At 40.8% G+C, this 27,880-nt stretch overlaps 2 protein-coding genes across 10 annotated transcripts in view; both read left to right on the top strand.

Annotated features, from left to right (window-relative positions):
- The window catches only part of Tmem87a (transmembrane protein 87A), a 45,825-nt gene extending 22,271 nt beyond the window's left edge, over positions 1 to 23,554 (top strand). For 3 of the 7 annotated variants that reach the window (XM_063284278.1, XM_063284281.1, XM_063284282.1), the window contains 13 exons: positions 1,302 to 1,363; positions 2,324 to 2,507; positions 4,489 to 4,588; positions 6,993 to 7,086; positions 8,024 to 8,099; positions 10,771 to 10,875; positions 11,870 to 11,928; positions 12,845 to 12,948; positions 16,133 to 16,206; positions 16,568 to 16,629; positions 19,490 to 19,545; positions 20,146 to 20,176; positions 22,324 to 23,554. In XM_063284278.1, coding sequence (XP_063140348.1) covers positions 1,302 to 1,363; positions 2,324 to 2,507; positions 4,489 to 4,588; positions 6,993 to 7,086; positions 8,024 to 8,099; positions 10,771 to 10,875; positions 11,870 to 11,928; positions 12,845 to 12,948; positions 16,133 to 16,206; positions 16,568 to 16,629; positions 19,490 to 19,545; positions 20,146 to 20,176; positions 22,324 to 22,365 — 1,049 coding nt within the window. In that variant the 3' untranslated portion in view covers positions 22,366 to 23,554. Of the gene's footprint in view, positions 1 to 1,301; positions 1,364 to 2,323; positions 2,508 to 4,488; positions 4,589 to 6,992; positions 7,087 to 8,023; positions 8,100 to 8,630; positions 8,704 to 10,766; positions 10,876 to 11,869; positions 11,929 to 12,844; positions 12,949 to 16,132; positions 16,207 to 16,567; positions 16,630 to 19,489; positions 19,546 to 20,145; positions 20,177 to 22,323 lie in introns of all 7 variants that reach the window. The other 4 variants (NM_001427730.1, XM_063284283.1, XM_063284279.1 and 1 more) reach the window with 4 other exon arrangements.
- A 2,831-nt stretch (positions 23,555 to 26,385) lies between these two features.
- The window catches only part of Vps39 (VPS39 subunit of HOPS complex), a 37,583-nt gene continuing 36,088 nt past the window's right edge, over positions 26,386 to 27,880 (top strand). The window contains exon 1 of one of the 3 annotated variants that reach the window (XM_006234782.5): positions 26,386 to 26,622. In XM_006234782.5, the coding sequence (XP_006234844.1) occupies positions 26,550 to 26,622 (73 nt within the window). In that variant the 5' untranslated portion in view covers positions 26,386 to 26,549. The remainder of the gene's footprint in view (positions 26,623 to 27,880) is intronic. The other 2 variants (XM_039105457.2, NM_001012186.2) reach the window with 2 other exon arrangements.

Raw genomic sequence — 27,880 nt, 5'->3', positions numbered from 1 at the left:
ATCAGACTTTGGCATAGCAATGCTTTCTAGAATTTATGCAGCTCCTTTGGTGACAGTTTTTAAACCATCAATTTTTTTTTGTTGGTTTTTGTTTTTGTTTTTGTTTTAAGACAAGGTTTCTCTGTGCAGTGCTGGCTGTCCTGGAACTTGTTCTGAAGACCAGGCTGGCCTTGGACTCAGAGATGCACCTGCCTCTGCCTTCCAAGTGCTGGGATTAAAGATGTGCTCCACCACCACCTGGCAACCATCAAACTTTTATTTAATATAAAAACTTGGCTCATACTAGCTTCAAACTTTGTATGTAGCTGAGATATCTCAGAGCTCTGGATCCTCCTGCCTTTCCTTCCAGGTGCTGGGACTACAGTCATGGACTACCATGACTGCCTCAAAGAGCTAATCTTATAAATGAGGCAAATTTCTCTGACTCATCTTGCAGATAACACATTTTTTTGGTTCCTTAAATTTTGGTATTTATTTAGTCAGGTTTTTGCCAAATGTTTGGAACCAAGTTTTGGGAAAGGTCAGTTCTGTTTCATAAATGGAGCTGTGCTTTGTCTGGACTTGTGTGCATTCTTTGTGGGTTTGTTTTGGTTTTCATTCTTGAGTGAGGATTCTGTTTATATATTGGGAAGTTGCCAGATTGTTTTTACATCTTATTTTACTAGGAAGGGTATATTACTTATATAGATCATTATGAAATTTAAGTTTTTAAAAAATATCCTCATTTAAAAGTGACATCTATCTTGTAAGATCATAAAAAATAAGTAAAATATAGGGAATGGTAATGACGGGCAGAAGACAAGAATATTAGGAAAGCACTGTAAGAAGTAGTGTTTCAAGAGTGTTTGAATTTAAAGGACGTAAATAGCTCTTGATGGGCGCTCAGGGATGGCCATGAAGCAATGCCAGTCAGTCTAGTCTTTAAAGAATGTGAGTGTAGGTTGGGGATTTAGCTCAGTGGTAGAGCGCTTGCCTAGCGAGCGCAAGGCCCTGGGTTCGGTCCCCAGCTCCGAAAAAAAGAAAAAAAAAAAAAAAAAAGAATGTGAGTGTAGAGCTGAAGAGGTCAGTGTGTAAGTGCTTATAAAGTGTTGACAAGGAGGACCTGAGTCTTGAAAAAAACCAACCAACCAAATAATCAAAAAGACTGGACTATGAATGATCTGTCACGCTTTTTCACCATTTTCAGAAGTTACTACATCTAATGCATTTTCCCCATGATTGAAGTGGTTTAAAGTGAGCGATGAACTGGTTTTGTTTGATTACTCAATCTGTCAGATTAATAGAGATTTGTGTTTTTCCAGTGACTGTTGAAGTAAAGGGTCCCTATGAATACCTCACTCTTGAAGACTACCCACTGATGATTGTAAGTCAACATGTCTCTTTAACCTTGGCAGTAAATTAATTTAGCATGAAGTTGTTTGTTTTGTAGCAGGATCATATTCAAGGATTATTCCAGTGCCATTCAGAAAATGTTACTTGAGGTTTTGGTGTTAACTTTTTAACTTAGATTTTCTTATTTTACATTATGGGTGTGAGTGTTTTGCCTGTTTGATTGTGTACCATGTGAGAACCTAGTGCCTGCAGAGATTAGACAAAGGCATTGGGTCCTCTGGAACTGCAGTTAAGACTGGTTGTGAGCCCCTACGTGCACGCAGGAAACTCAGTCCAGGTCCTCTACTAGAGCAACAATTGGTCCTAACCTCTGAGCCATCTCCCCAGCCCTTAACTTCTTACTAGGCAGTGACCTTGAGAGAGTTTGTGTAGCCCTGTGGGGCCCCTTTATTTGTGAAATGAAAATGTTGGTGACTGTTGTGGCCTGGAGAGAATCTCAGTGGCCACTCCCAGCTCACAGCTCTGAGCCCACTCACAGTGACTAGAGCAAGCATCTTCATTCTGTGTGTGTGCGGAGCCCATAAGCCTGTGCTGAGGGCTTGTTTCAGACTTGCATCCATGACTCCTCTCTTTTCCCTTGTTTAATGGTTTCCCTCTTTAGTTGTGTTCCTTGAGTCATGACTCTGTTTCCCAGCTTGTCAGGCCTGCATTGCCTTCACTTTATCACTGGACTGTGAGGTAAAAAGGCCCAGTCAGTGCAAGGAGTAGACACTTTTGAGGACAGGTCTTTCTGTAGTCTGCCTCTAGACTACATCATTCTAGATCTAGACTAGATCATTCTTTCTTATTTATTATTACTACATGCTAGATATACAGTTATTTTTCAAAGAGAAGGTAGAAAATGAGGTTTCTATATTTATTATATATAAATCTGAATATTTTGTTCTTGGCCCTAATTCTGCTTTTTATTTCATTCCTTATTGGATAACAGTTTTTCATGGTGATGTGTATTGTGTACGTGCTATTTGGTGTTCTCTGGCTGGCATGGTCGGCCTGCTACTGGAGAGATCTCCTGAGAATCCAGTTTTGGATTGGTGCTGTCATCTTTCTTGGAATGTTTGAGAAAGCTGTGTTTTATGCAGAATTTCAGAATATCCGATACAAAGGAGAATCTGGTATGTTTTAAAAGGTGCTATTTTAAAAATTATATTTATTTTGTGTACATGTATGGGTCTCTGTGCATGGCATGCCTGTGGATGTCAGAACAACTTGTGGTGATCAGGTCTTTCCTTTCACCATGTGTGTCCTGGGTATTGAACTCAGGTTCTCAGGTTGACATTAGAGACCTTTAGCTACTGAGCCATCTTAGCAGACCCAAATTTTCCCCTCCTTTAATGTTTATACTTTTAAATGATCTAGACATGGGTGTATGGGTGGTATATTACATTCACATAAAAGTGCAGGTACCTGTTGGGGCCTGAGAGTTCAGGTAGATTCCCCATGGAACCAGAGCAGCGGTTTTGGGTCACCCAGTTGTAGGTACTAGGGAGCAAACTCAAGTCCTGTGCAAGAACAAACTCATAACTGCTGAACCATGCGTTTCTCCAGCCCCAAATTTGCCATTTTTTGATGCTGGATGAGATGCATACCAACTTCTCTCAAGTCAGCGTTGGCTATATAGGTCTGCCTTTCAGTTACTTTTAAAATGGCCAAAGCAGAGTCATTGTCATTGTAACTTTTCCTTTTAATCATGTATTTCAGGAGTAAAAAAAATTGTGTATGATGCAAAAATAATTGTGTTGAAACACAAACAAGAAAGTGTCTCTTTAGGGAATGATTATTATATTTCTTAAAACTCAGTTGTGGTTGATAGCCAAGGCACCACTAAGAAAGAGAACACAGCCAACTTAATTGTAAGATGCCTGGTTTCAAGACACGTAGATTTCTGCACCTGTATGTTTGGGGATGCATCTGAGACCTGGTAAATACAGTAATACCAAGAAAATGGGAAGGTTCTTATGATCTAGTAAGATTGACTGGTAATTGAAAAAATATTTGGTATGGTAGCTTTTGAAATAGTTTTAATTTTCTCTCAGACTTATTATTATTATTGCAAGATATGCTAATAAGGTCTTCCCTGGGTCTTTGGAGAGACTTGAAAATTGCAATTGTAAAGTTAAAAGTGACGCACATGCACTTGGATATATGTGTGTGCCTTTCTGTGTATAGCTGTAGTTCAGTTTGCAAAAGAAAAAAGAAAAAGGGCTGGAGAGATGGCTCAGTGGTTAAGAGCACCGACTACTCTTCCAGAGGTCCTGAGTTCAATTCCCAGCAACCACATGGTGGCTCACAACCATCTGTAAAGAGATCTGATGCCCTCTTCTGGTGTATCTGAAGACAGCTACAGTGTACTTATATATAATAAATGAATAAATCTTTAAAAAAGAAAAAAAGTAGGGAAATTCCCTTCATACTAGAAATTTTTTGTATAGGGTAAGATAGTCTGCTAAGGTTTTAGGGAAGTTGGGTGAGTTGATGAATTAAGCACACCTAGACTGTTGTGCACATGACCTAGTTCGCTAGTGATATTAGCTGTGCTTATAGAAATTGTACAAGAGAGGTTGGGGATTTAGCTCAGTGGTAGAGCACTTGCCTAGCAAGCACAAGGCCCTGGGTTCGGTCCCCAGCTCCGAAAAAAAGAATAAAAAAAAAAAAAAAAGAATAAATCTTTAAAAAAGAAAAAAAGTAGGGAAATTCCCTTCATACTAGAAATTTTTTGTATAGGGTAAGATAGTCTGCTAAGGTTTTAGGGAAGTTGGGTGAGTTGATGAATTAAGCACACCTAGACTGTTGTGCACATGACCTAGTTCGCTAGTGATATTAGCTGTGCTTATAGAAATTGTACAAGAGAGGTTGGGGATTTAGCTCAGTGGTAGAGCGCTTGCCTAGCAAGCGCAAGGCCCTGGGTTCGGTCCCCAGCTCCGAAAAAAAAGAAAAGGAAAAAAAAAAAAAAGAAATTGTACAAGAGATATTTTCTCTTCAGTAGGTCTGTTACTATTATTCTGAAAAGTGGTAGAGACCTACATTCTAGGAGTTACGTTATGCATTTGGTTGAAACTGGAGTATAGTGCGTGTTTTTCTCTTTCTCTCTCATAGTCCAGAATGCCTTGGTCCTTGCAGAGCTGCTCTCAGCAGTAAAACGCTCATTGGCTCGAACCCTGGTCATCATAGTCAGTCTGGGATATGGCATAGTCAAGTGAGTATCTGCTTCTGAATAAAATGCTGATTAGATTGAAACATGCTGACTAGACAGTGCTAGTTCTGAAAAGGTTGATGAAAATAGTAGTTGTGAGATAGGAAAAATGTCTGAGGTTTTGTACTAGTTTAAGTGTGAGAAATGCTACTTTTTATCTTCCAAAAAACTCACAGTGCATCTGCAGAAAAACTGCCGTGGAGCAAATAATACAGAAAACCAAACTTGTACAGTGTACTCAGTGACCATGTGAAATGTTTTTGCAAATTATATTTATAAAAATATTTATTTATTTTATGTTTATGGGTGTTTTGTGTGTGTGTATATATGTCTTGTCTGTCTGTCTGTCTTTGTGTGTCTTTGTTTAAGGGTGCCTGGAACTGGAGTTTCATATGGTTATGAGCCACCCTAAACATACTGGGAATCAAACTCAGGTTCTGCAAGATAAACAAGTGCTCTGAACTGTTGAGCAATTCTCCATGCCACAAACAAGATTTTTTTTTTTTATGGAAAGAATATTCTTGCTGTAATTGTTTAAAAAATTTTAACTTTTTTAGTTAAATTATTGACCCTACTCAAAACAAAAAAACAAACAAAATGATTGCAACATGCAGTACTGTAGTTATTGCATAGCCCATTGTTGCCTACAGTGTACTCATCAAATTCTTCCTAACCAAAATACGGAGCATCTCCATATATCAGGCACTCGTTGTTGTAGGCCCCTGCTGTACAGTGGAAGATTTGGGGTTTACGCTTGGAGGAAGAGAACACAGGCGACATTGAAGTAAATGAGTTAACTCTCTACTGTATCAGTGAGAGGTACTGTAGTTCACAGGAAAGAGTCTGAGGGATGCCAGGCTGGAGTTGGAACTTGGAGCTGTAAATAGGATGGCCCAGGAAACTTCACTAATGACATCTAAGCAGAGATTAGAGTAAATCAAGGTGCTGTCCGTCCACGTAGAGAAGATCCTGAGGTGTGATTGGATACTGTGCATGCTTCAAAGGTGGAACAGTGGAGTTTCATGATGGTCACCTGTGGGATGTGAAAGAGAAGAGGAACTAGGGATGAAGCCCACTTCTGGTATGCTCACAGGGCAGGAAAGAATTGCCATTTCCTTAGTCCAGGAAGATCAAGGAATTGGCTTGGCACAGTGGCAACATTAGGAGCTTGGCTAGATAACCAGTGGGGTGAGGCCAGGACCAAGGAAGAAGTTTGGTAGTTACCAAGATGTCAGTGTTACTTCAATCATGACTGCACATGGTTAACCAAGGAAGTGAGTCTGGAGAAAGGGTCAAAGACTGGTGTTTGGGTATATTCTGTTACTTAAATGTCAGGGACATGAAGTAGAGTAGCAGAAGACACTGAGTAATGGTTGAAGGCAAGAGGCAAACTGAAGACTGTGTTCCTAGGAGTGCTTAATAGAATCTAATGATCAGATAGGTTGGGTAAGAGGATTGAGAATTAACTATTGATTTAATTAATGAAGAGTTAATGACCATAGCAAGAACAATTGGGGGGCTATCTCTTGAGTTAGACACCAGGAGAGGGATAGTCCACTTAAGTAGACACTTAAGTAGAATAAGAGTTTAATTTAAATATTTAAATGCCTTCTATATGTGATAGATGTTGTACTTACAAGAGCATGTATGGAGGGCAATCTGTGGGACTTGGTTTTCTTCATCCATGTGGATTCTGGGGATTAAATTCAGATTAGCAGGCTTCGCAGCAAGTTATCTGCTGAACCATCTCACTAATTGCATGGGTTGTTTGTTTGTTTTTTAAGTCCTTGTCTTTTAAAAACATACACAAATAGTTACATTGTTTATATTTTTTCTCTTGATAGTGTGAAAGGTTGGAAAATGAGTGATGTGCATGGGGTAAAACTAGGCATAGATTGGTTGTTGTTAAAACTAGACGATGGGCTTTTTTATTGGGGGTTTTTATACTGTTGAATGTTTCCAATTTCGTGTATGTGTGAATGTGTGTGTGTATGAGTGTGTATATGTGTGTGAATGTATGTATATGTGTGTGTATGAGTGTGTGCGTGTATTTGTGAGTGTGGGTATATGTGTCTGAATGTGTGTATGTGTGAGTAAATGTGTGGGTGTGTATGTGAATGTGTGTGAATGAATGTATGTGAATATCTGTGTGTGTGTGTGTGTGTGTGTGTGTGTGTGTGTGTGTGTGTGTGTGTGTATGTTATGGTAACAAAGGACCAGATCTTGAGTTCTTGTATCCCTTGTCCTCTTTTATAACAGACAGTCGGGAGTGGTTTTTTTTTCCTTCCGGGAGCATGTTATTTCTGAGTTGGTGCTCTGTTCTCTTTGCCTCTGGTGCCATTTCTTAGTATGTTTCTGGTGTTGCTGCTTCTGTAATCGCTCCATTGTCTCTTTGCTTCCATTTTAGGCCTCGCCTTGGAGTCACTCTTCACAAGGTTGTGGTGGCAGGGGCACTTTATCTTTTATTCTCTGGCATGGAAGGAGTCCTCAGAGTTACAGGGGTCAGTATTGCTTAGAATGAATGAATGACTTATTTTTTCTTAGTCTGAGTTTTTGTGGTCAGAGTCATATTTCTATCTTGAATCAGTGAGTGTGTGCTCTTGTGGCCCACAGGGTCTGACTTTCCATATCAGGTTGAGCCTCCTTTTCTTGAGTGAAGTGTGAAGAGACCAGGAGTGTTTCACATTTCAGAGTTTTTTTGATTTTAGAATGTTTGCATAGGCCCTTTTGGTTGAGCATCCTTTAATCTAAAAATTCAACATCCTAAAATACAAAATCTGGGGGCTGGGGATTTAGCTCAGTGGTAGAGCGCTTGCCTAGGAAGCGCAAGGCCCTGGGTTCTGTCCCCAGCTCCGAAAAAAAAAGAACCAAAAAAAGAAAAAAAAAATGCAAAATCTGAAAACTTTTTGCATTGTCCTGGGCTTGGAGTTTTGAAATAGGGATGCTCATCTAAGATTTTCTAATCTCATCTATTAGAGCTTGGTAAATTTAGTATATAAGCTGTAATGAATGTCCTCTTTCCATTACCCCCAGATTGGTAAGTATTTGGTTTTTTTACCCCCATTTACTAGCTCCCCTAACAGTGTTCTCTATTTGTCCAGAACTTAAGGTTTAAAAACTTAAGTGCAACTAAGTTTCACACAGTCCATTGCCAGGGAAGAGGTGGGCTTCCTGGGCCATTTCAGTTATTTCATTTGTTAAAAAAAAACTCAAATTGTCATAACCCACATGCCAAGTTCTGTACACTTGGCTTTGCCCTTAGTGAAACTGAGCGCCTTTAGTTTCTCGATAGTTCCCCTTCCATACGATGCTTCTGATGGTAATTTGTTTTGCAAACCACACTGTCCCATGCCCTGTCCTCTGAGTATAGTCTCTTTAGACATTTAGCAACTCTAACCCTCTTGTCAATTCACTCTCTCTCCTCTACCATTACTGTAGTATTTTTCTTACTCATTGGCTCTGATAGTAAGCCTGGCCCTCTCTGCAATTGATGCCTGTATTATTTTATGGATATCCTTTAATAATTCTCTGGTGATTGGGTTGTTAGAATTATATACAAAACCTCTTAGATACAAATTTATAGAAACTAAGAATGTTGTTTTGCAGAAAGGTCACTTAATTTTAGAGTAAACTATTATTAGTTAACATTTCATTATGTTACTCTGAGAATCAATAATTCTTAGTATGTTAGTGATTTGATAATTATTTAAAATGTGAGAGATACTTTTTTTTAAGATTTTAGTCTAAATAATAGTAGGAAATCAAGATGGGATAGGGTCATAAACACGAGGGCTTTTTTACGGTATTCTCACATAGGAACACTATGGTAGCATTCTGTAGCAGTTTTGAGTTTGTGTGAATCATTTATAGCTGCATGCCATCTGCAGATGTAGGAAGGGAGGAGTATTACCAAGTGCTAGCCCTTGTGCTTTTCTCAGGTTCAGATGCAGACCCATTCCCGCTGACTGTGTAAATGCAGAACCATGTGCTGGTCTCTCCTCCTGCTCTGTTCGTCTGTTTTCATCCTCTTTTTCTTTGTCTGCAGGCCCAGACTGATCTTGCTTCCTTGGCCTTTATACCCTTGGCTTTCCTAGACACTGCCCTGTGCTGGTGGATATCCTTCTCATTGGCTTGTTTGACGGCCATTCATTTTCTCCCCTTGGAGATGGGCTTCCATTAATCTTTCTGTTGATTGCTCCTTGGTCTGGGAAATGGTTTGTTTTATATGTGAATGGCCTGAGGGCTCAGGTAAGCACTTCTGTTTGTTTTTGTATTGTCATTCTTAAAATCACAGAATTTGGGTTGCTAAGCACAAGATAAAAACTTCTGCCTTCTCTTTTTAAAATGGACCTTGATTTTGGCTTTGTTCTTTGTATTAGAATCTTTGGCAGCTCTGATCCTGCTCTTTCCAATTATGAAATTCTCTGATGCCTGTGAAAAGAATTTGATCCCTAAGATATGTTTTGGAATTATTTAAGAGGATTGATCCTGTCTGTCTCATTACTAAAAAGGCAGGTTTCAGCCCCTGAAGGGTGAGTTTGTTCTTTCACATAGAACTTGCCTATCACTCTTCAAAACAAATGTTGATTCAGTCACAAAATGACAGCAGATAAACAAGTTTCTATTCCTGTTCCTTAAACATTTGTGCAGTAGGGAGTTGACCTCTTGGGTTCAGGTTTTTGGAGTTTATCTTGTACGGACATTTTAAAGTTGGTTTGTCTTTATGTATGTGTGTGTACAGGTGCAGTCGTGCAGCAGTTTTGTCCTGATAGGTTGTGATGGTTGTAGGAACAGTGAGTGGGGTGATGGCAGTGCGTGCCTTTAATCCCAGCACTTGTGGGGGGGTTTGGGGGAGAGGCAGGTGGATCTCTAGCCAGCCTGGACTACAGAGTGAGCTCCAGAACAGCCAGGGATACACAGAGAAATCCTGTTTCCAAAGGGGAAAAAAAGCACAATATGAACAAAAGTATTATTTTGCAAATTTGAGTAGATTGCCATATAGCAAAAAGGCCTGAGAATCAAGTACTGTGATTCTTGAGTACTTGAGAGGGAAGGATAAGGTGGGCTTAGAAATCAGGAAGAGCTCTGACAGGCAGGAGGAGCCTAGCTCCCTTCAGTTTTCGTAACCTTATTTCATCTTCAAGATTTAAATTTCAGTTGTGTGTATATGTATACATTGTGCACATGAGTACGTTACCTGCAGAGGCCAGAAGAGGTCTGGAGCCCCTTGATTTGGAGTCGCCAGCCATTGTGAGCTACTTGATGTGAGTGCTGGGCATCCTAAGCCTGGCTGTCTGCAAGAGCAGTATGTAGTCCTAACTGCTGACCCGGCTCTCGGGCCCTTTATATTTCATTTTTAAAATTGTGTTTGAAGTGGGGAATGCACACCACAGTGCACACGTGAAGGTTAGAGGATGCCTTCCTAGAAGTTCTCTCCTTCACCTCTTGTGGCTTCTGGGGTTGGAGCTCAGCTTGTCAGGCTGGGTTGCTGGGTGGCAAGCATCTCTGCAGCCGAGCTGTCTCAGCCCCAGTGCCTTCATTTTCTTGTCTGCCCCTCTGACACTTGGCTTGAGAGCAGGTGTCATCTGTGGTAGTCATTACTTCCCTTTTGTCTTTCCGTGGGTGCTCCTAGTTGGGAGTAAAGTTCTTAAAATGAAACCTCACTGCTTTGGTAGCTAACTGGCCTGGGATCCTCAGACAGTTGTTGGGTCCTCTTACTTAGTTCACAGTAGTGTGGGCAGCTTCTGGTGCTACTTGGGGACTCTGGGCAGCTGTGGGCACATGTGATTGTGACTAGCTACAGTGGATTAGCTGGGACAGAGGAGGACAGGAATACCCACTTACACAGAAGTGGTGTTAACCTGCCCCGTGCACATTGCTCACTTTATCATTTCCATTGTTTTCATATTTTACAGTTCTTCTAGCAAGCCTATACTTTCCTTGTTTCCGTCTACTTTTCCTCTTATTTCTTCATTCTCATCCTCATTCTGTAATTTTTTCTGTCTTATTGAAGTGATTATTTTCTCAAGTCATGGTGAGGTTGCAGTGTCTGTGAGAATAAGTGAAAATCAGAGCTATAAGTCTATGAGATCTGTAACTTTACAAGTCAGATCCTAGATCCTCAACCCGGGGACTAAGTTACTTCCTCTTTTGAATGTTTAATTCCTTGACTTGCAAACACATATTCATTAGCTTGACTCAAACCATGAAGCTATTAAAACTTCGGAGGAACATCGTAAAGCTCTCTCTGTACCGACATTTCACCAATACGCTTATCTTGGCAGTGGCAGGTAAGTTTAGAATGTTTAAATGTTGCAATATGATCCTGTGGTTTCCTTTAGAACAGAAATTATCTTCATTTTTTATTTGTATGGTGTTTTGCCTGCATGTGTCTGAGCACCACATCTGTACCTGATGCAGAGCCAGAAAAGGGAATCAGATCCCCTGTAACTGGAGTTATGGACAGTTGTAAACCGTTGGGTATTAGCAACTGAACCTGGGTTCTCTGGAAAAGCAGCCAGTGCTCTTAACTGCTAAACCAGAACAGAAATCCTTAGCCTGAGAGGGCCATTGGTAGTTAGAGAAAGTCTTGTTTTTCACTCAAGGAAAGCAGTCAAAGTTCAAGTACTTTAAAATATTTATGATCTTTTTAAAAAAAGATTAGGAGTAGGGGAGATGGTTCTGCAATGCTTGCTGTATAAGTGTAAGGGAAGTTTGGATCCCTCTTCCTCATGTGAAAGCCAGGCATGGGGTTGGAAGGTGGCTTCATAGATAAGGACTGCCACACAAGCATGAAGATCTTAGTTCAGAGCCTCAGGAGCAACGTAAAAAGCCAGCAGTGGTGGAAATCCAGAGTCCCTGGAGCCCGCGCGTCAGTCAGTCTTCCCAAATCAATGAACTACGAGTCTACCCAGTCAGAGAGCTCCAATTTCAGTGAGAGGTACTTCCTCAAAAAATGAGTTCGAGAAGGAAAAAATTTCTTTGATAATATTGGGAAAACATTATCAAAATTCTATTAGCTGTTGTTCTAATTCCTAGGGTTATTGAAGCAGCCAGATCATAAAGTCAGAATGATTGCAAAACTGTATTTACAGAAAATGTTGGCAGTAAGTAATATTATGGGCCTTACTGATGGTAGGCGTTTATAAATTTATATTGAAAATAACTAAGTGATAATAGTGTTTTGGGTCAGAAATATGGAATTGAGTTTGTTCAAGATCAGTGAATGTAATTTGGGTGTAAATTGCCATTCATGTTCTGACCAGGTTTTTCATTTCCTGCTAGCATCTATAGTGTTCATCATCTGGACGACCATGAAATTCAGAATAGTGACTTGCCAGTCGGTAAGTTATAAATATGTGCAGTTATGAGTTTGAGCATGTTGATTATATGGTAGTCCATGATTCTTAGAAGGTATAAGGGTTTAGGGCCAGGCTTCTGCTCCTAAGCAGTCTGTGCTGTCATATGTGTGATATACTGGCTTGTTATTTATTGGTCTTAGGGACTGAACCCAGGCCCCTTTGTATTCTAGGCAGGAGCTTTGCCACTAAGCCATACCCCAGCCCTCACTGGTATGTTTTATATGACCTGCTTATCATAGAAAAGAATTCTGTGGATGGTAGCCACAGCCTCTCATATTGCAAGCTTGCCTTAATCCAGGATCTCACGAAGTACTGAACACCATGTATGAGTGATGCTAATCTGAGTAAAGCCTTGTTCTTTGCATCTAGACAGAGGCTGTGGTCTATAGGATCTCTGTGGAGATAGGCAGTGCTCTCTTTTGGTCACACTGGTAAACAACAAATGACAGAAAATTGGCAGTAGGACCAGGCACGATGGCACACAGTTTTAATCCCAGCAGGGGGATTAGAAATTTAGCCTAAACTGGGTGTAGTGGTGCACACCTTTATTCTCAGCACTTAGGACTCAAAGACAGGCAGATATCTGAGTTAGAGGCCAGCCTAGTTTCTCATATATGTTATAATTTAAAAGTTAGCATCCAAATGTTACTGTCCCTAAGAATTCTGGGAGCTGTGACACTTTGATAGGTACTCTGTGCAGCTTGCTGGTGCATAGTAAGTATGACAAAGTGAGAAACAATTTTTTTTTCCAAGTTGATAGCCCCAGTACTTGCCAGGTATCTAGCATAGTAGCTTTTAGTAAACATAGCTTCAGTGTGTAAATTTTTGTTCTATGCCAAGGGGTTGTGAATGGTGATAGTATATACATAAAGTGTTATGCATTTCCCTCTTACTGCAGGACTGGCGGGAGCTGTGGGTAGATGATGCCATTTGGAGATTGCTGTTTTCCATGATCCTCTTTGTCATCATGATTCTCTGGCGACCATCAGCAAATAACCAGAGGTACTTGGGCTCTTTTTACTTATTCTGCTCCCAGGTGACCCCCCTGTCAGTCAGATAGGGGTGGTGTGTTAGGGAAGCTGTCAGGACTCCCAGGTGACCCCTCTGTCAGTCAGATAGGGTGGTGTGTTAGGGACGCTCTCAGTGCTGCACAGTGGACATGGCAGATACTCCTTAGCTCTTCAGTTAACAAGACATCCCAAGACCAAGTTCTCAGTACAGAGGGACACAGGTCAGGGAATGAAAGACAAAGGCAGAAGATTAGAGGATGTGGGAACAGAGAAGGGGCGAGGATATTTGTCCTAAGAACTGTGTCTGTATAGAGAAGAGGCAGATGTGCCCCATAGGAAAATGGTGGTATATAAAGGTAAAAGGAAACCCCATGTCAGGGTAGGGGTTTTTGATTGGACAGATTAATTAGGGTAGCCACAAGGGGGCTTTGATTGCTGGACTTCAGTATTTGATAGCCAGACCTTGGAAGTCAGCTTCAGGGGAGGAGGTGGTCAAATAAGGGACTAGAACTTGGTTACTAGCAGTAGGAATGTAATCTAAAGGTGTTAGCAAGGAGGAGGGAAGGCCTGCCAGAGCTGTTCGTCATGCTCTGGCCTACTAAATTGGTTTAGGTAAATAATAGGAGAAAATAATTGAGAATCTCTCTGTAGGCCTTGTCTAGCTTACGGTGCCGATAGGGTGAAATGAAAGTCTGGAATGACTCTGGAGTTAAGGTCATCATGTAATGGTATTTGTTCAGTGCAGACAAGTCCTGGATAGGAGCTACCCCATCTTTATCAGCACCCACACCTCTGTTCCCATTCTTTTTTCCCCTCTTTTTTTTTTGGTTCTTTTTTTCTTTTTTCTCCTCTTATATTTAGATGATTAAGAGCTTATGTTAAATCACATAACCAAAAAAGGGGAGAGTAAGAACTTAATTATCAGATATGCAAATAAAAACTGGAAAAGAAGACAGGTGAAAATGGCTTTGCTGTGTTTTAAAAGTATGCTCTTACTGTGTATTCACTAGGTAAAAAGCCAAGTAATAGAGAAAAGCTATGAAAGAAAATAAAAGCGAGCTGAAAAAGTATTGGTAGGGAGGAATGTACAGCTTTGGGAGCCCCTGTTATATCTGTCCTCAGTTTGTTACTCATTAGCTGTAATTAGGTTTAAAGGTTTCCTTTCCTCTGTCTTTAAAAGTTTTCCCATTACTGTCCTGCTTTTTTCCCTTTCTTTTCCCTGCATTCTTTATGACTCTGTGGTAATTGCTTAGTTATGTTAATGGTGTTATATATGAGAATTAAACTTAAGATAAAGGTATAATAATGCCCTGTACATCAATGATGTACTCTAATATCCCCTTGTCCTGTTCTCCCCTGTTCTATTGTGTGAAAAAATTTTCCCTTGGAAAACTCGTCTACCCACCCCAGATAGGGAGGGAACAACAGACTAAAGTACGGGTACTACCAAACCGAGTGAGCTTTATTGGGGTTACTTAATGGAATATGGATGAGGGGTCACTTATGGGAGCAGGAATGACTTCAAAGACAGCTGCATCACCAAAATGCACCCCAGCCTGGGTGACAGCTCACAAAGCTGGGGACCTGGAGCACACTGCATAGCCCAACAGGTTGAAGAGTGTCCTTTGCATGTGCCTCAGTTGCTCTAACCCTCTTCCAGGCAGCCTGGCTGGTGTTTCTTCTTCCAGGCAGCTGGTCTGCTCTCAGAACCATTGTACCTTCCTTGCCTTGTCTGAGAGTCTTTGCAGCCGGGCTGAATCTTTTTTGGAACTCAGCTTTCCACCTCTGAGAAGAACTCTCAAGTTTTATTGCTTACTCTGCAAGGGTTTTAGTGAATCTGTTTGGTTTCAGGAACTTGTAGAAGCTATTTTGTGTTGTTTGCCTTCCTGTTTAACTTCCCTGCAGGTTAGAATGTTTTATTCTTTGAGGAAACTGTTAAACAGCACCCCACACTCTGCCTCCTTCACTTCACAGTTTTCTAAATCATAGGTATTTTATTCATTTATTAGTTAGCATCTGCTCTCTCATTCCATACCCTGAAACAAACACCCACATACGATCCTGCAATAGCAAAGAACTATTTCTACTTATAACCAAAGAAAGTCAAGCTCCAGAGTCTGAAAGGAGAGCCTAGACAAGACTGTGACCAGTCTCCTGCTCACTGCAAACTTATTGCTAAATGCAAACCTGCCTTCCTTCACAGGTTTAGTAATTTACTAGATGGACAAACAAAGGTCACTACAGACATTAGGCTCTTGTTTGCTGTTTATTTCAGAGAAAGAATAAAAGCTATCATAAGCCAAGAAAAGCAAGTAGGGTGCTGAGTCTGGAGGGAACCAAACCAAAGCTTCTAGGTGTCTCTGCAATATCCCCAGCAGTGCTACTTTCTTTTGGTAAAGTACATGACTGCAGAGTCTTACCAGCCTGGGAAACCTGAACCCAGAGATTCTGTTGGGGCTCAATTACATACAGCTGTGTGGCTAACCTTACACTTAACATCCTTCCTGGTGGTCAGGCTAATACCTTTAGTTTCCATTTTCTGGTCAGAACTAATATGGACATTAGTTCTCATATGACATGGCCCGCACCCCCACCCCCCCCTTATACAGACCATACTGTTAGAACCCAAAGGAAACAAAGATATTCCTACCAAGCAAGGACCTCCTGGTTGAGTGGTGCTGGCATACACCTTTAAAACCAGTACTCAAGAGGCAGGGACATGAAGATCTCTGAGTTCAAGGCCAGCATGATCTACAGAGTGAGTTCCAGTTATACCCAGGGCTACACAGAGAAACTCTGTCTCAAAAAAAAAAAAAAACAAAACAACAAAAATAAGAACCTTCTGAAGGCATGGAGATCCCCTCACAATTTAGCCTCAGCCTCCCTAGTGCTGGATTACAGCTCTGTGCTGCTCACCCTGCTTGACTATACTTTTCAGAAAGTATTGAGTGCTTTGACTATTGTTTTCTTGTCTCTATTTGCACATGAGGAAGTTAGGTAACTTGTCTAAAGTCTCAGGTAGTCTGTGGCTCATGCTGTCCTGCCACTTAGTTGATGATACAGGCTTGTAAGAACTTTGTAAAGGGGAAGAAACATTGCAGTTTCAGTGTATGTTCTGTGATACTCCAAGAGAGGCTGTTCCCTGGTGAACTCCCTTCTATTCTCTCTTTTGTCAGATTTGCCTTCTCACCATTGTCAGAGGAAGATGAAGAGGATGAGCAGAAGGAACCAATGTTGAAGGAAAGCTTTGGTGAGCTTTGCAGAAGGAAAACTCACTGTTCTGATTAGTGCTCTCAGTATTTTTTTCAAAGAAAAAAACAAAAAAGAAAAAAACCATGAGTTCTTCATTTGGAAAAGTTAGGATGAAGAGAGTAACAAGGTTTTCGGTGAACCGTGAGAAACTGAGTGATACTTCTACATTAAATGTCCAGGTTCCTTGTAGAAGTGAAACAAATTGCTTTGAACTTTTTATTACAAAGGTTAGGGTAGGGAAGCATCTGATGCATAATTCAGGTAGTAAGTTTAAATCTCTGAATATGTTGTTGCTTTTGTTGCTGTGTGAGGAGAGTTCACCAATCTATGTGGGGGTTGTTTTTCCTTTCTTTTTGCAGAAGGAATGAAAATGAGAAGTACCAAGCAGGAACCAAATGGGAATAGTAAAGCAAACAAAACAGTAAGTGGGGCGCTTTCCTTCCTTTGTGATCTTGTCCTGGTCTGTGGCCTGCAGTGGAACCCAAGATGGCAGTGAATTAGGCCTTAGTGATAATTTTCGTACATACTACATTTCTGTTTTTCTGCATGTGGGTATGAGTGGAGTAGGATATGTGCGATGCCTGTGTGCAGGTCAGACAACAACTCTCACGAGTTGATTCTCTCTTGCTACCATGTGAGTTCTAGGGATTGAATCCAGGTCTTCAGGCTTGATAGCAGCCATCTTGCTAGCCTACATTTACCTTATAACACCCATACTTACCTGAAAGCAGTTATTGTTATCACTAGCAAAATTCCAGTGACATATTTCATAATCTCCTTTTTAAAAAGCAACTGCAGTATTTGTAAGAAACCGCAAAAGTAAAAGCAAAACACCTAAGTAGTTGAAGTGTTCTTGAGAAAAGACCAAAGCTGAAGATATCACACTAATTGGGCTTCAGAATGTGGGACTGAGAAGGTGGCTCTGCTCTGTGGGTAGAGCATCTCTGTGTAAGCATAGGGGCCTGAGCACAGAGAGCCAGGCCTAGCATCGAATGCCCAGGTACCATGTGTAGCCCAGGTTTGGGAGGTGGAGATAGGAACGTCTTTAGTGTTTGCTGGTCAGCCTGTCTAGCTAATCAGTGTACTCCAGATTCAGTGAGAAAACTTGTCTCAGAAAGTAAGGTGTGTGTCAGATGGCTCAGTGATTAAAGGCTGTGTTGCCAAGCCCGATGACCTGAGTTTTAGTAGAGAGAACTAGCTCCCCCCAGTTGTTTCAGACAACTATAAATGAATAAATATAATTTTTTTAAAAAGGTGAAGAATGAGAAAGACAAACGTTGCTATCTGGCCTGAGTGCACAGATACTCATACATACCTGCACATACATGAACACATAGATACTTACATGTACACAGAATGTTCCACAGGGCGCTAGCGCTATAGTTCACAGTAGAATATGTTCAACATGTATGAGTCCCAGGTATAACTTACAGGACAAATAAAAACAACCTATAGAGCCATTGTAATCAAAACCGTATGGTGAACCAGTGGACCGTAGTAGAGAGCCCAAAGGGTAAACTTGCACACTTCTGGTCACCTGAATTTTGACAGAGGTACTAAGGACATATAATAGGAAAAGGAAAATGTTTTGTTTTTTAATCAGTAGTGTTGAAGAAACTGGAATTCTATTCTAAATGAATTAGAGGTTGTAGGAATATAGTTCAGTTGTAGAGTACCAGCCTCATATGAATGAGGTCCTAGGTTCAATTTTAATCCCCAGTACCATTAATGGGGTGAATTTGTAGGTTGCTGATTAAGGTCTTAAATGTAAGGCCTGAAACCGTAAAACTCAAAGAAGAAAACCAGAGAGACACTACATCATACTGGGCTGCATAAAGAGATGTTTACATTTGTATCAAGCAATCCAGGCCTCAAAATCATTAAGACAGTCATCACACAGAGTTACCTCAAACCAAAAAGCTGCTGTATGGTAGAGCAAACAGTCAACAGGAGTGAGTGCACAACCCCAGAGTGAGAGACAACATGGCTAACGTGTATAAGGAACTTAAAATAAGTAGCAGGAAAACATGCTGATTAAAAGGGGGCAAAGGCATTAAATAGAAATCCTCACAGGAAGACATTACAAATGTACGTTTTTAAAATGCTCACCACAGATAATCAAGAAATGCAAAGTAAAACCACAGTGAGCTGTCACTTCTGTGCTCTGCTGAATGTAGGTTAGTGTGGAGAATTCCTGAAAAATCAAAGTAAAGCTACTTACTTACTCTGTGACCTCGTAATCCTGCTTTTGGCCATGCAGTCATAGGTCTGTGCTGAAAGGATGCCTGTGTTTCCAGGCTAGTTGTTGCAGCCTCAAGAGTGAATCAGTTAAGATTCACTCACTGAACCTGCTGTATGCTTGTGCCTTAATCCCAGCACCCAGTGAGAGGCAGGCAGATCTCTGAGTTCAAGGCCAGCCAACCAGGGCTACACAGAGAAACACTGTCTTAAGAACAAACATGTTTCATTCAGTGGATCACTTAATTAAGTGTGTAAATGCCCAGTCAAATACCATTTATTCTTAAAATAGAAGGAAATCCTGACACTCTAAGGAACTGGTGAACTAGAACACAGTTTGTTAAATAAGCCAAAGCCCAGAAAAACAATTTGTGAAGTAATAATGTTGAAGTTACAGGAAAAGACTGAGTGGTAGTTGGAACAGGGATTTGTAGGCACAATGTTACTGTGCACTATGTAAAAATCATTCTTGTGTTATTCAAATGTTGAGTTCTGTGCCCCCATATCTGGTTGCAGTCCTTATTCTGATAATCTTCTATCTCAATGTTGTGTAAACATTGCTTTCCAATTATTCCCTGATTGGTCAATAAAGAGCTGATCAGCCAATGAATGAGAGGAAGGGAGGGGAAATGATCTAGGGAACAGAGAAAGCTATAGAATGCAAGTTATCTCGGGAATTGAGGCTGGAAGAGAGCTAGATTTGGTTAGAGGATTCAAATAGATTAATACTGGTCAGTTGTGCCATAAAGCTGTTAAATAAATAAAACAGTCCAGTCTCGATTATTTGGGAACTAGCCAAGTTAAGAGAAAACTGTAACATTTATAAATTAACACTAATGGGATACTAGGGAGATGTTAGTCAAAGGTATTTGAAGAAAAGAGTTTAATAGAATTTCCTATCAGCCTCATTTGTTATATATGTTTGCTATGTAGGATAACAAAAGTTTGCTAAGAAAATAAAGGTCTAATGAATTCAGATCTATTCTTGAGATATGTTATCTATTGGAATGTTTTAGTAATAACTGGTATTTATATGTTCTCAGCAGGAAGATGATTTGAAGTGGGTAGAAGAAAATGTTCCTTCTTCCGTGACTGATGTGTAAGTTTTTGAATTATTACCTTAAGAATCATATTTCAGTATTAGTGTTACTTTATTATTGTTTTCAGTAGGTAAACTGAGGAGAAATCTAGTGAGAATATAGAATATCAAGGAATGCTTTATATATTAGGAGTAACACAAAAACAAAAATAATTGGGACTACTCATTTGAATGATATTTCTATTTAGAAAGATTTAGCTCGGGGCTGGGGATTTAGCTCAGTGGTAGAGCGCTTGCCTAGGAAGCGCAAGGCCCTGGGTTCGGTCCCCAGCTCCGAAAAAAAGAACCAAAAAAAAAAAAAAAGAAAGATTTAGCTCTAGGTCAGCCTAAAATCCATAGGCTAGTTCTTTTTAAATTTCTAAATTTCTTCTTGGAGTTATAATGTTAATGAGACATTGACCCTGCCACTCTGTAGAATATGTTTTATTCTTTCTTTATAACTTGAATAATTCTGATTATTTTTATTTGCTTTTATCTTAAAAGAGGTACAAATCTTAGCTAAGTTGTAAAAAAAAAAAAAAAGCTTTTAAGTTTTATTAGTTATTCTAGTGTCCTTCACGAAAAGTTTGTGACCTTATTTAATATTATGTTTCTCTGCAGAGCACTTCCGGCCTTGCTGGACTCAGATGAGGTTAGTGATCAAATCATGGACTTTATCTCAGTTGATCTGGTAGCTAAATAGCCACGCATGAGTTCTCCATTGACGAAATATCCTATCTGTGTACTGATGTATGGACTGGTTTGGCTGAAAAAGATAGGAATGGGCATTCAAAGATTCCTTCTATATTTCTGTGTGTACATAGTCCCTTTTCCTGTGTTACGTGGTCAGACTTCTGAATATTTTTCATTTAAAAGTTGAGTAACAAGCCAGGTATGGTGATGCTTACCATTAATCCCAGCACTCAGACAGAGGCAGACAGATCTCTGAGTTCAGGGCCAGCTTGGTCTATAGTGTGAGTCTGAGACAGCCAGGGCTACACAGAGAACCCTTGTCTTGAAAAACAAACAAACAAAGCTGGCTAACAGACGCTGAACTCTACTTTGTAGTTCTTTTGTCTTTAAGAAATTTAACTTTATCCTACTCTCATCTTGGCAAACTGGGAATAGTGTTGAGAAAGGAGTATAGTAGATCAGAACAAATGATGTTATATATGATTAGTATCTCTAATATCTATGCTGATTTTAAATCTTTTTTTTCCCTTTAAATTTTGTCTTTTAAATTTTATTTTCTGTGCGTGGGTGTTTCTGCTGCATGTGTGTCTGCACCACTTGCATGTCTGGTGCCTCAGAGTGCAGAGGAAGACATTGGATCCCCTAGAACTGCAGCTACAGGAGGTTGTTGGTCAGCACGTGGGTGCTGGGGACTGAATCAGGTCTCCTGAAAGAACTGCTTGTTCTCCTGCTGAACCTTCTCTCCAGCTGAAGGTTTTAGTCTTACTGTGGCTTCATATAGTCCATTGAGAAGCACTTTCGTGGTCTTATTGTGGCCTAGGCTTATGGAACTAACTACATTCATTTTTTGAATGTTAGGGTGTTCTGATCATTGTAACAAAGTGTTTTAGGAACATCTCACCAGATTTTGACTCACTGTGTTAAACTGACTCCAAAACAATTTGTTGATTTCTCACTGGCCTGCTGTACTGCACTATAAAAATGTCAAATTCTTTAGCTGTTCTGTCCATTGAAACAGTGAAAACTCTACCTTTCCAGTCTGAATTGCTCCACTCAACACTTTGGTTTCCAGGTTTCATTCTTAAGATTCCTGTATCTTTCTTGAGGTCTTCCTCTGCTTTCTGTTTGCTGTCAGTGGCCTCCCTTGGCCTCTGCTCTCCAGCTGTACTATGTTCCATAGGACACCACCTATGGCATACATGGTTATTACTGTGCTTTGGGGCATTGATTTCACCCTTCAACATTTGCCTTTGTGGAAAAAACTGCAGGTAACCATAATGGCTACCACAATCCCCTTTATGTGGTAGGAAACACAAAATTCAGCATCCTTACAATTTTTGTTTGTTTTTCTTTTCCAAGACAGGGTTTCTCTGTATAGCCTTGGCTGTCCTGGAACTTACTTTATAGACCAGATCCACCTGTCTCTGCCCTCCAAGTGCTGGGATTAAAGATGTGCACTACTTTGCCTGAAACCTTGCCATTTTAGCCATTTTATTTTATTGTGCAGTCCTTGTGTGTGTGTGTGTGTGTGTGTGTGTGTGTGTGTGTGTGTGTGTGTGTGTGTGTGTGTGTGTGTAGACCAGCAGGTCTATTTTGTTACCTTCCTCTGTGTGTGTTCACCTTATTTTTTGAAACAAAGTCTCTCATTGAATCTGCACCTTTTTATTTTTGTATTATTCTATGCATATAAGTGTTTTTCTGCATATATAATAAGTACATCATGTGCATGGCCTGAAGGCCATGTACCATCATGTGCATGTACCTGGCCAGAGGGCCAGAAGGTACACCGACTCATATGCCAGCGTTTAGTTAAAATAGGATTCCCACACATCTACTGTACAACACTGTGCTTGTGTTTAACAATATTGTATTACACACTAAAAACCTATATACATGTTGAATTTTCTTCTGAGTTATAGTTGAGTCATTTAATCTCAGATGGGGCTTGTAATGTTTCTGAATTATCATAGATAAGTATATCTATGTAACAATTAGTATAGAAAGGTAGTTGTGAAAAGATTTGTTTGAGCCATTTATATAGAATTTATTTGGAATTTAGGCCATCTTAAGTTATTTACTTAGAATGAATCTTTCCCTCCTCCTCAGGAACGAATGATCACACACTTTGAAAGGTCGAAGATGGAGTAAACAGTAGGAAGCTGCCATTGAAGATGGCCGTACCGGGAGGAGACGGCTCGAGTGTCAGTCCTCTGCACTGCACTGCTCCATGGGAATTAAAGGAGGCAATGGCATCTTGCTCTGTTCCTTGATCTTTGTGCTTGGGAGCTGGGGAGAGGTGTCAGCCAAGAAGAACAGCTTACTGAAAACACATTCATAGGATGAGAAAAATCTACAGGCTTCTTTACATCATTGGCACCCTTCCCTCCCAAACCCCATCATGGCTGTTTTTGCAAGCTATATGTTGTCCCTGAACTTTTATTCTGTTGTTTAATCTGTCAGACTAGGAAGTTTAAAGTTTATAAAAGGACTGTGTCATTTACACCATAGTTTGTCATCTCTAGGAGCAACTGCCTGTGGTTTTATTTATTTAGGAAGTTGTATTGGTAATGGAGAAATTATCCTTTATTTTTGAGTTTCCTGGGAAGTCAAGATTACATCTTGCAGAAGTAGTTTGAGGGAAATAGGCCCTTTTGAGTTAAGGAACCATAGATCTATCAGTGACCAAAAAGGGGGGTGGGGGAGGGGGAGAGAAAGTTACATGTGATTCAAAATCAAGTGCAATTTTGTTTACAAATGGTGTATATTAAAGATTTTTCTATTTCAGATGTGCTTTAAAGAGAAATATTAGCTTAACTCTTCTGACATCTGATATTATGACACATCCCATTGCTGGCAATGTGGTGCACACTTTAAAACTTTTAACTCCATTTTAGTCAGCCTCCAAGGGCAGCATTGCAGTCGCAGGCAATGCTTGGTTTGCCTTCATGCCATTCTTTGGGATTACACTAGATGCCGAGAGGCACTCTGTTTCAGTGCTGTGATTACTTACCCTGCAAAAGGGGTTATCCTGCTTCAGAAGGGGGAGCTTAGAGAAGGAGCAGGTCCCGTTGCTTTACAAGCAGTTATTCTTGCATGAAGTGCTTTGGAGGCCCTAGACTGCTGCTTTCTTTGTTTTTTTGTTTTGTTTTTTTTTTTAAGATTGGTGGTTCTAGTATCTGGTGTTGGCTTAGAGACTGCTTATAGCATCACCAGGTGATGGGATTCACTTGAAGCACTGTATTTCAGTTTTAATGGTTTTATCCAGTTTTGCCTTCCCTAAATTTTTGTTCTACATGAAAAGTTCATGCCACTTTTTAATATAAAAATTTTAACAAAACTGGTGTCTTTCTTGTTTATTTCAAATTTTCTCTGCACACCCGTCTTTCAGACTCCAATAGAGACATTTCTTTCTATGGCTTTTAATCCAGATTATCTTATTTTCTGTTGAAACATGTGACCACAATTTAAAATAACTCCTACTGTTTGTTCCAAAAGCAGAAAAGGAAAGGGTTTGTTTCAGGTCCTATCATAATCCATCATTGAGAACAGCCAAGGCAGGGGCTAAAGCAGAGGCTATGGAGAAACACTGCCCAGAACAGCCTGCCCAGGAGTGCCAGGAGGTTGGGCTTCCCACATCATTATTAGTCAGGAAAATGCCCCCAAAGACTTGCCTACAGTCTAATCAGATAGAGACACAGCTTGTGTCAGGTTGATAAAAAGCTAACCAGCACACCATAGTAAAATGTTAATAGCATTTAGGGAACACTTCTCTACAGCTTTTTGCTATGGTGGCTTTTTTGAAATCTACATTAGGGAAATGAGGTATATTCTGAAAGTAATTCATTATCAGTGGCTGGTGGCATCGTGTGCGCTGTCGCAGGTAAAACTTAGCAGATGGAATAATTATTACAATGCAGCAGGGTAGTGGGTCCTGTGGTTTTTAGAGTGCTTTGATGCTGATTGGAGACTTAGGAAAAAGAAATCTGCTATGTAAAAAGCAGAAATCTAACACATAGTTTATAGCCTTGGGTCTGACATTATGTTATTAGGATTGGTTACATAATGTGACTGAAGGACATAGAAGGTAATTTGATTGGGTGGTGTTGATCTATTCCTTTCTTGGAATTTAATATTGGTCTTGGTCCTTGTATCTTGAACTCAAAGTATTAGACTGTTTCATAACATGATAGTTGGCATTCTAACATTTCAAGAAAAGACTTTTAATTAGAAATTGTGTGTCTAACCATTTGACAATTTACTTCTATTTGATTATCTGAACATTAGCTGATAAAGATAGGACAAACAGTGCTCCTTACATATGAAAAAAACTGATCCTGTATAAAAAGTAAAATTTCCAGGACCCAGTTCTCTGGATGTCATAGCATACCCATCCTTTTAGAATTTTGCATTAAACTCAAATGCCTAAGTTTATGCCATAACTGAATACTTTACTATAGGTCATGTGTGCAGCTTAAGTTGGGTGGGTTTTTAATTCTCCCAAGTGGAATAAAGTTGCCCTCAAGCATTAAGGACCCATGAGAATAAAGAGCTATGTCACTTGCTTTCCTAAAATGATTATTAGAACCTAAGACAGTATGGGAGAATCCAGTTACTACAACTATGATCGCCAATTTCAAATCTCTCCCAAAGGTTAGTGAATGAACTCTCGGGCATATAGAGCCTGTGGCTAGATGCATGGAAGCAAGGATAGGTGTGAGTGCCATTCAACACAAAATTTTAAGCTTTCTTAAACAGAAGACTCATTTATTTTTGTAACTCAACTTTGTATTTCTCAAGTAAACTCTACATGACTACATTGTGTCCAATGTGTCAAAAGGCTCGGCATGATTTGAACTCTGCTACTTGCAATGTGATCTCAAGGATCAGTAGTATCAGCATACCAGAAGTTTATTCACAGTGCTCAGTTAAGGATCTTGTTCTGGTTCTCTTGAGTCAATGCACATTTTAGTAATGTGTCCAGGTGACTCATAAGTACATTAAGAAGCACTGGCCCAGGAGGATAGGACGACTCAGTCGGTGAAGTGCTTACCACACAAGCATGAGGATCTGGGTTTGGATCCATGGCCACCATGTGACAAAGCTGGTGCCCTTGCACTGAGACTGGAGACACTAACTGTAAAACAGGCAGATGTGTCTCAAAAGCAAGAGCAAACAAAAACACAGACCCTTTCTCACAAATTATAACGTGGAAACCAACTGAGGAAGACATCTGACCTCTAGCCTGAAACGTTGGTCAGTAACAGTGGCTCACCAGAAGTGTTTACCAAACAAGAAGACATTTTCATCCATGTATCCAATCTTTGGGCAAGCTGCTCTAGAATCTTATCTTGCTGGTAGATTCTGAGGTTGCTTCCAAGCCTCCTCCAGTGCATACATAATACAGTCCTGTATGCAGTCCCTAGAGGATTATGCTGGGGCTAAGAAACACTAGTCTATAATGATTTTTGTATTCAACTGTATGAACTCACCTTGAGTTCATACTATTCTCCAAAGTGTGCATAAAGTTGTAATGAGGCTTGAGGCTGCATTTTTCAAGTTTCTTGTCTAGGCACTAGGAGAGAACCACATTGGTCTACGGCTTTAACAATGTAAACCTAAGGTACAACTAAGAACTAGCTGAAATGTAGTGATGATGCTGAAGCAATCTACTGACTGGTTAGTGTGTCAGACTTGCTAGATGTTCACAAATGTAATAGGTCTTACTCTGAAAAAGGTTTAGCAGAGTATGAAAGTAAGGCCTGCAACAATCCATTTCCAGAAGAAAAAGAAAAGTCACCAAATTTCCTAAATGACATATTTCCAACCCAAGACTGACACCAAGGCAGAGGCTCCTTTTTCTTCCGCGTTTGGGTGGGCTGGTTTTTGTTTGAGACAGGACCCCATGTATCCTAGGCTGGCTTTGAACTCGCCAAGTGACTGAAGATAACTGAACCTCCTGAGTGCTGGAATATCTGGAGTGTGCCACCTCTCCTGGCACCCAACCCAGTGAGCTAAATTCCTACTCGGCGCAAGATCTTCACTAAGTTGACTGCCTAGGACGACCCTAAGATTAAGATCTGTTTCCCTCCTACCACAAACACCGAGAGACTCTGGGCAGTTTGCATGGATGGAAACTCGGGGTGGAGGGGCGGAGCTTCTGCGGCGGAAGGGGCGGGCTTAAGGCAGCAGGAAGTCCGGCGGCAAGGATGGAGGTGTTGCTGAAGGCCCTGTAAGCGGGGTCCCTGGTGGGATCCGGGTCTTCCCTGTTTTCTTGGTCAGCAGGCTCCTCCCAGTAGCAGGGGCGGGACGGCAGCGGCGAAGCTCCCGCAGCCATGCATGACGCTTTTGAGCCGGTGCCGATCCTGGAGAAGCTTCCACTGCAGATTGACTGCCTGGCTGCCTGGGGTGAGCCGCGGGGCCTCGGGCCAGGGAGGCGGTGACCCCTCGCGCCAAGCTGGAGAGTGGCAAGGCGTCTGACAGTGTGGGTGGGCTCCGGACGCAGGTTGTCAGAGAGGGCGGACGTGATAGGACTGTCCACCCGGGGTGGCTTGCGCGATCGCAAGGAAGGACAGTCCATTTGTGAACGTTCGTTTCTCTCTTGTGCGCTGTGCAGTTGGAAGCTAAGGTCGCTTTATTATTATTTGTGCCCTATTGGGGCCCATTTTGATTCCCAAGAAGTCTTGAGTGGAAAGGGCAAAGCCTACCAGGGGCTTCAACTTGTTAAATGGTTGTGGTGTTCTCTAGGCGAAAGACACGTTAGTACCGTATGCTTCAGAACATTTAGTGTTTACTTAGTTTATTTTTCCTTTCAGTAGATAGCTCACACACTCACTCACTCTAAGTGATTGACTGCCGTATGTTGTGAGGAGCCCAAGTTACCTGACTGAAATGGAAGAGCATCATAACAGACTGCTGTGAAACCTAATCCATACGACCTTGTATACCTTTTCTTGGGATAGACTAATGCAGAAAACAAGGTCAGCATCCTTCGTGTGTTCTGGAGTTCAAGAATGTAAATCTTGGCTCTCGGGCTACATTGAGTGCTTTTCCACGAATTGTTATTACCCATAACAACCCCCAAAGGCTAAGTAAAAATAATTCAGTCTTTTCTATTAATGAACATTACCTTGATATCAAGGGCCCATACAAAGGTAAAGTTCAGAATCTTTACATAGAGTTTACACTGAGTAAGGTACCGTGGTGGACTGCGTGGAAATGCTGATAGTGAGCAGTGTGCTGAACACCTATTGATAGCACTATCCAGCCATCCTTGCAGGTCCTGTGTGGACTCCTCAGAGGGATTCAGATCTTTGTTTTACTCTGTGCTCCTCCTCTTTGAGCAGCCCCTAACCTCTGTAAAATAGTACCCCCGCTGTAAATGGATGCGGTCCTTCTGATTAGGGAGAGAATAGAACACAGTTTCCTACAGACGTCTCAAGAAAACTTCATTTCCTGCAGGAAAGTGGCTCTCCATAGAAAATAGTACATGGGATTCATTTCTTTCTTGTTTCATCAAATGTGTATTAGATACCTACCTGTACCATTGTCTCCGCCACAGACAGGAATGCAAGGATGAATGAGAGATGGCATCTGTGTACCCAGAACACTGTGGGGAACAAAAGCATGAGGACAGGTTATGACACCGGGTACATGATGCCAGACT

This window comes from Rattus norvegicus, chromosome 3 (assembly GCF_036323735.1).
Source record: "Rattus norvegicus strain BN/NHsdMcwi chromosome 3, GRCr8, whole genome shotgun sequence".
Taxonomy (NCBI): Eukaryota; Metazoa; Chordata; class Mammalia; order Rodentia; family Muridae; genus Rattus; species Rattus norvegicus.
Note: the sequence above shows the minus strand (reverse complement) of the source record. Positions and strands in the feature narration are given on the sequence as shown.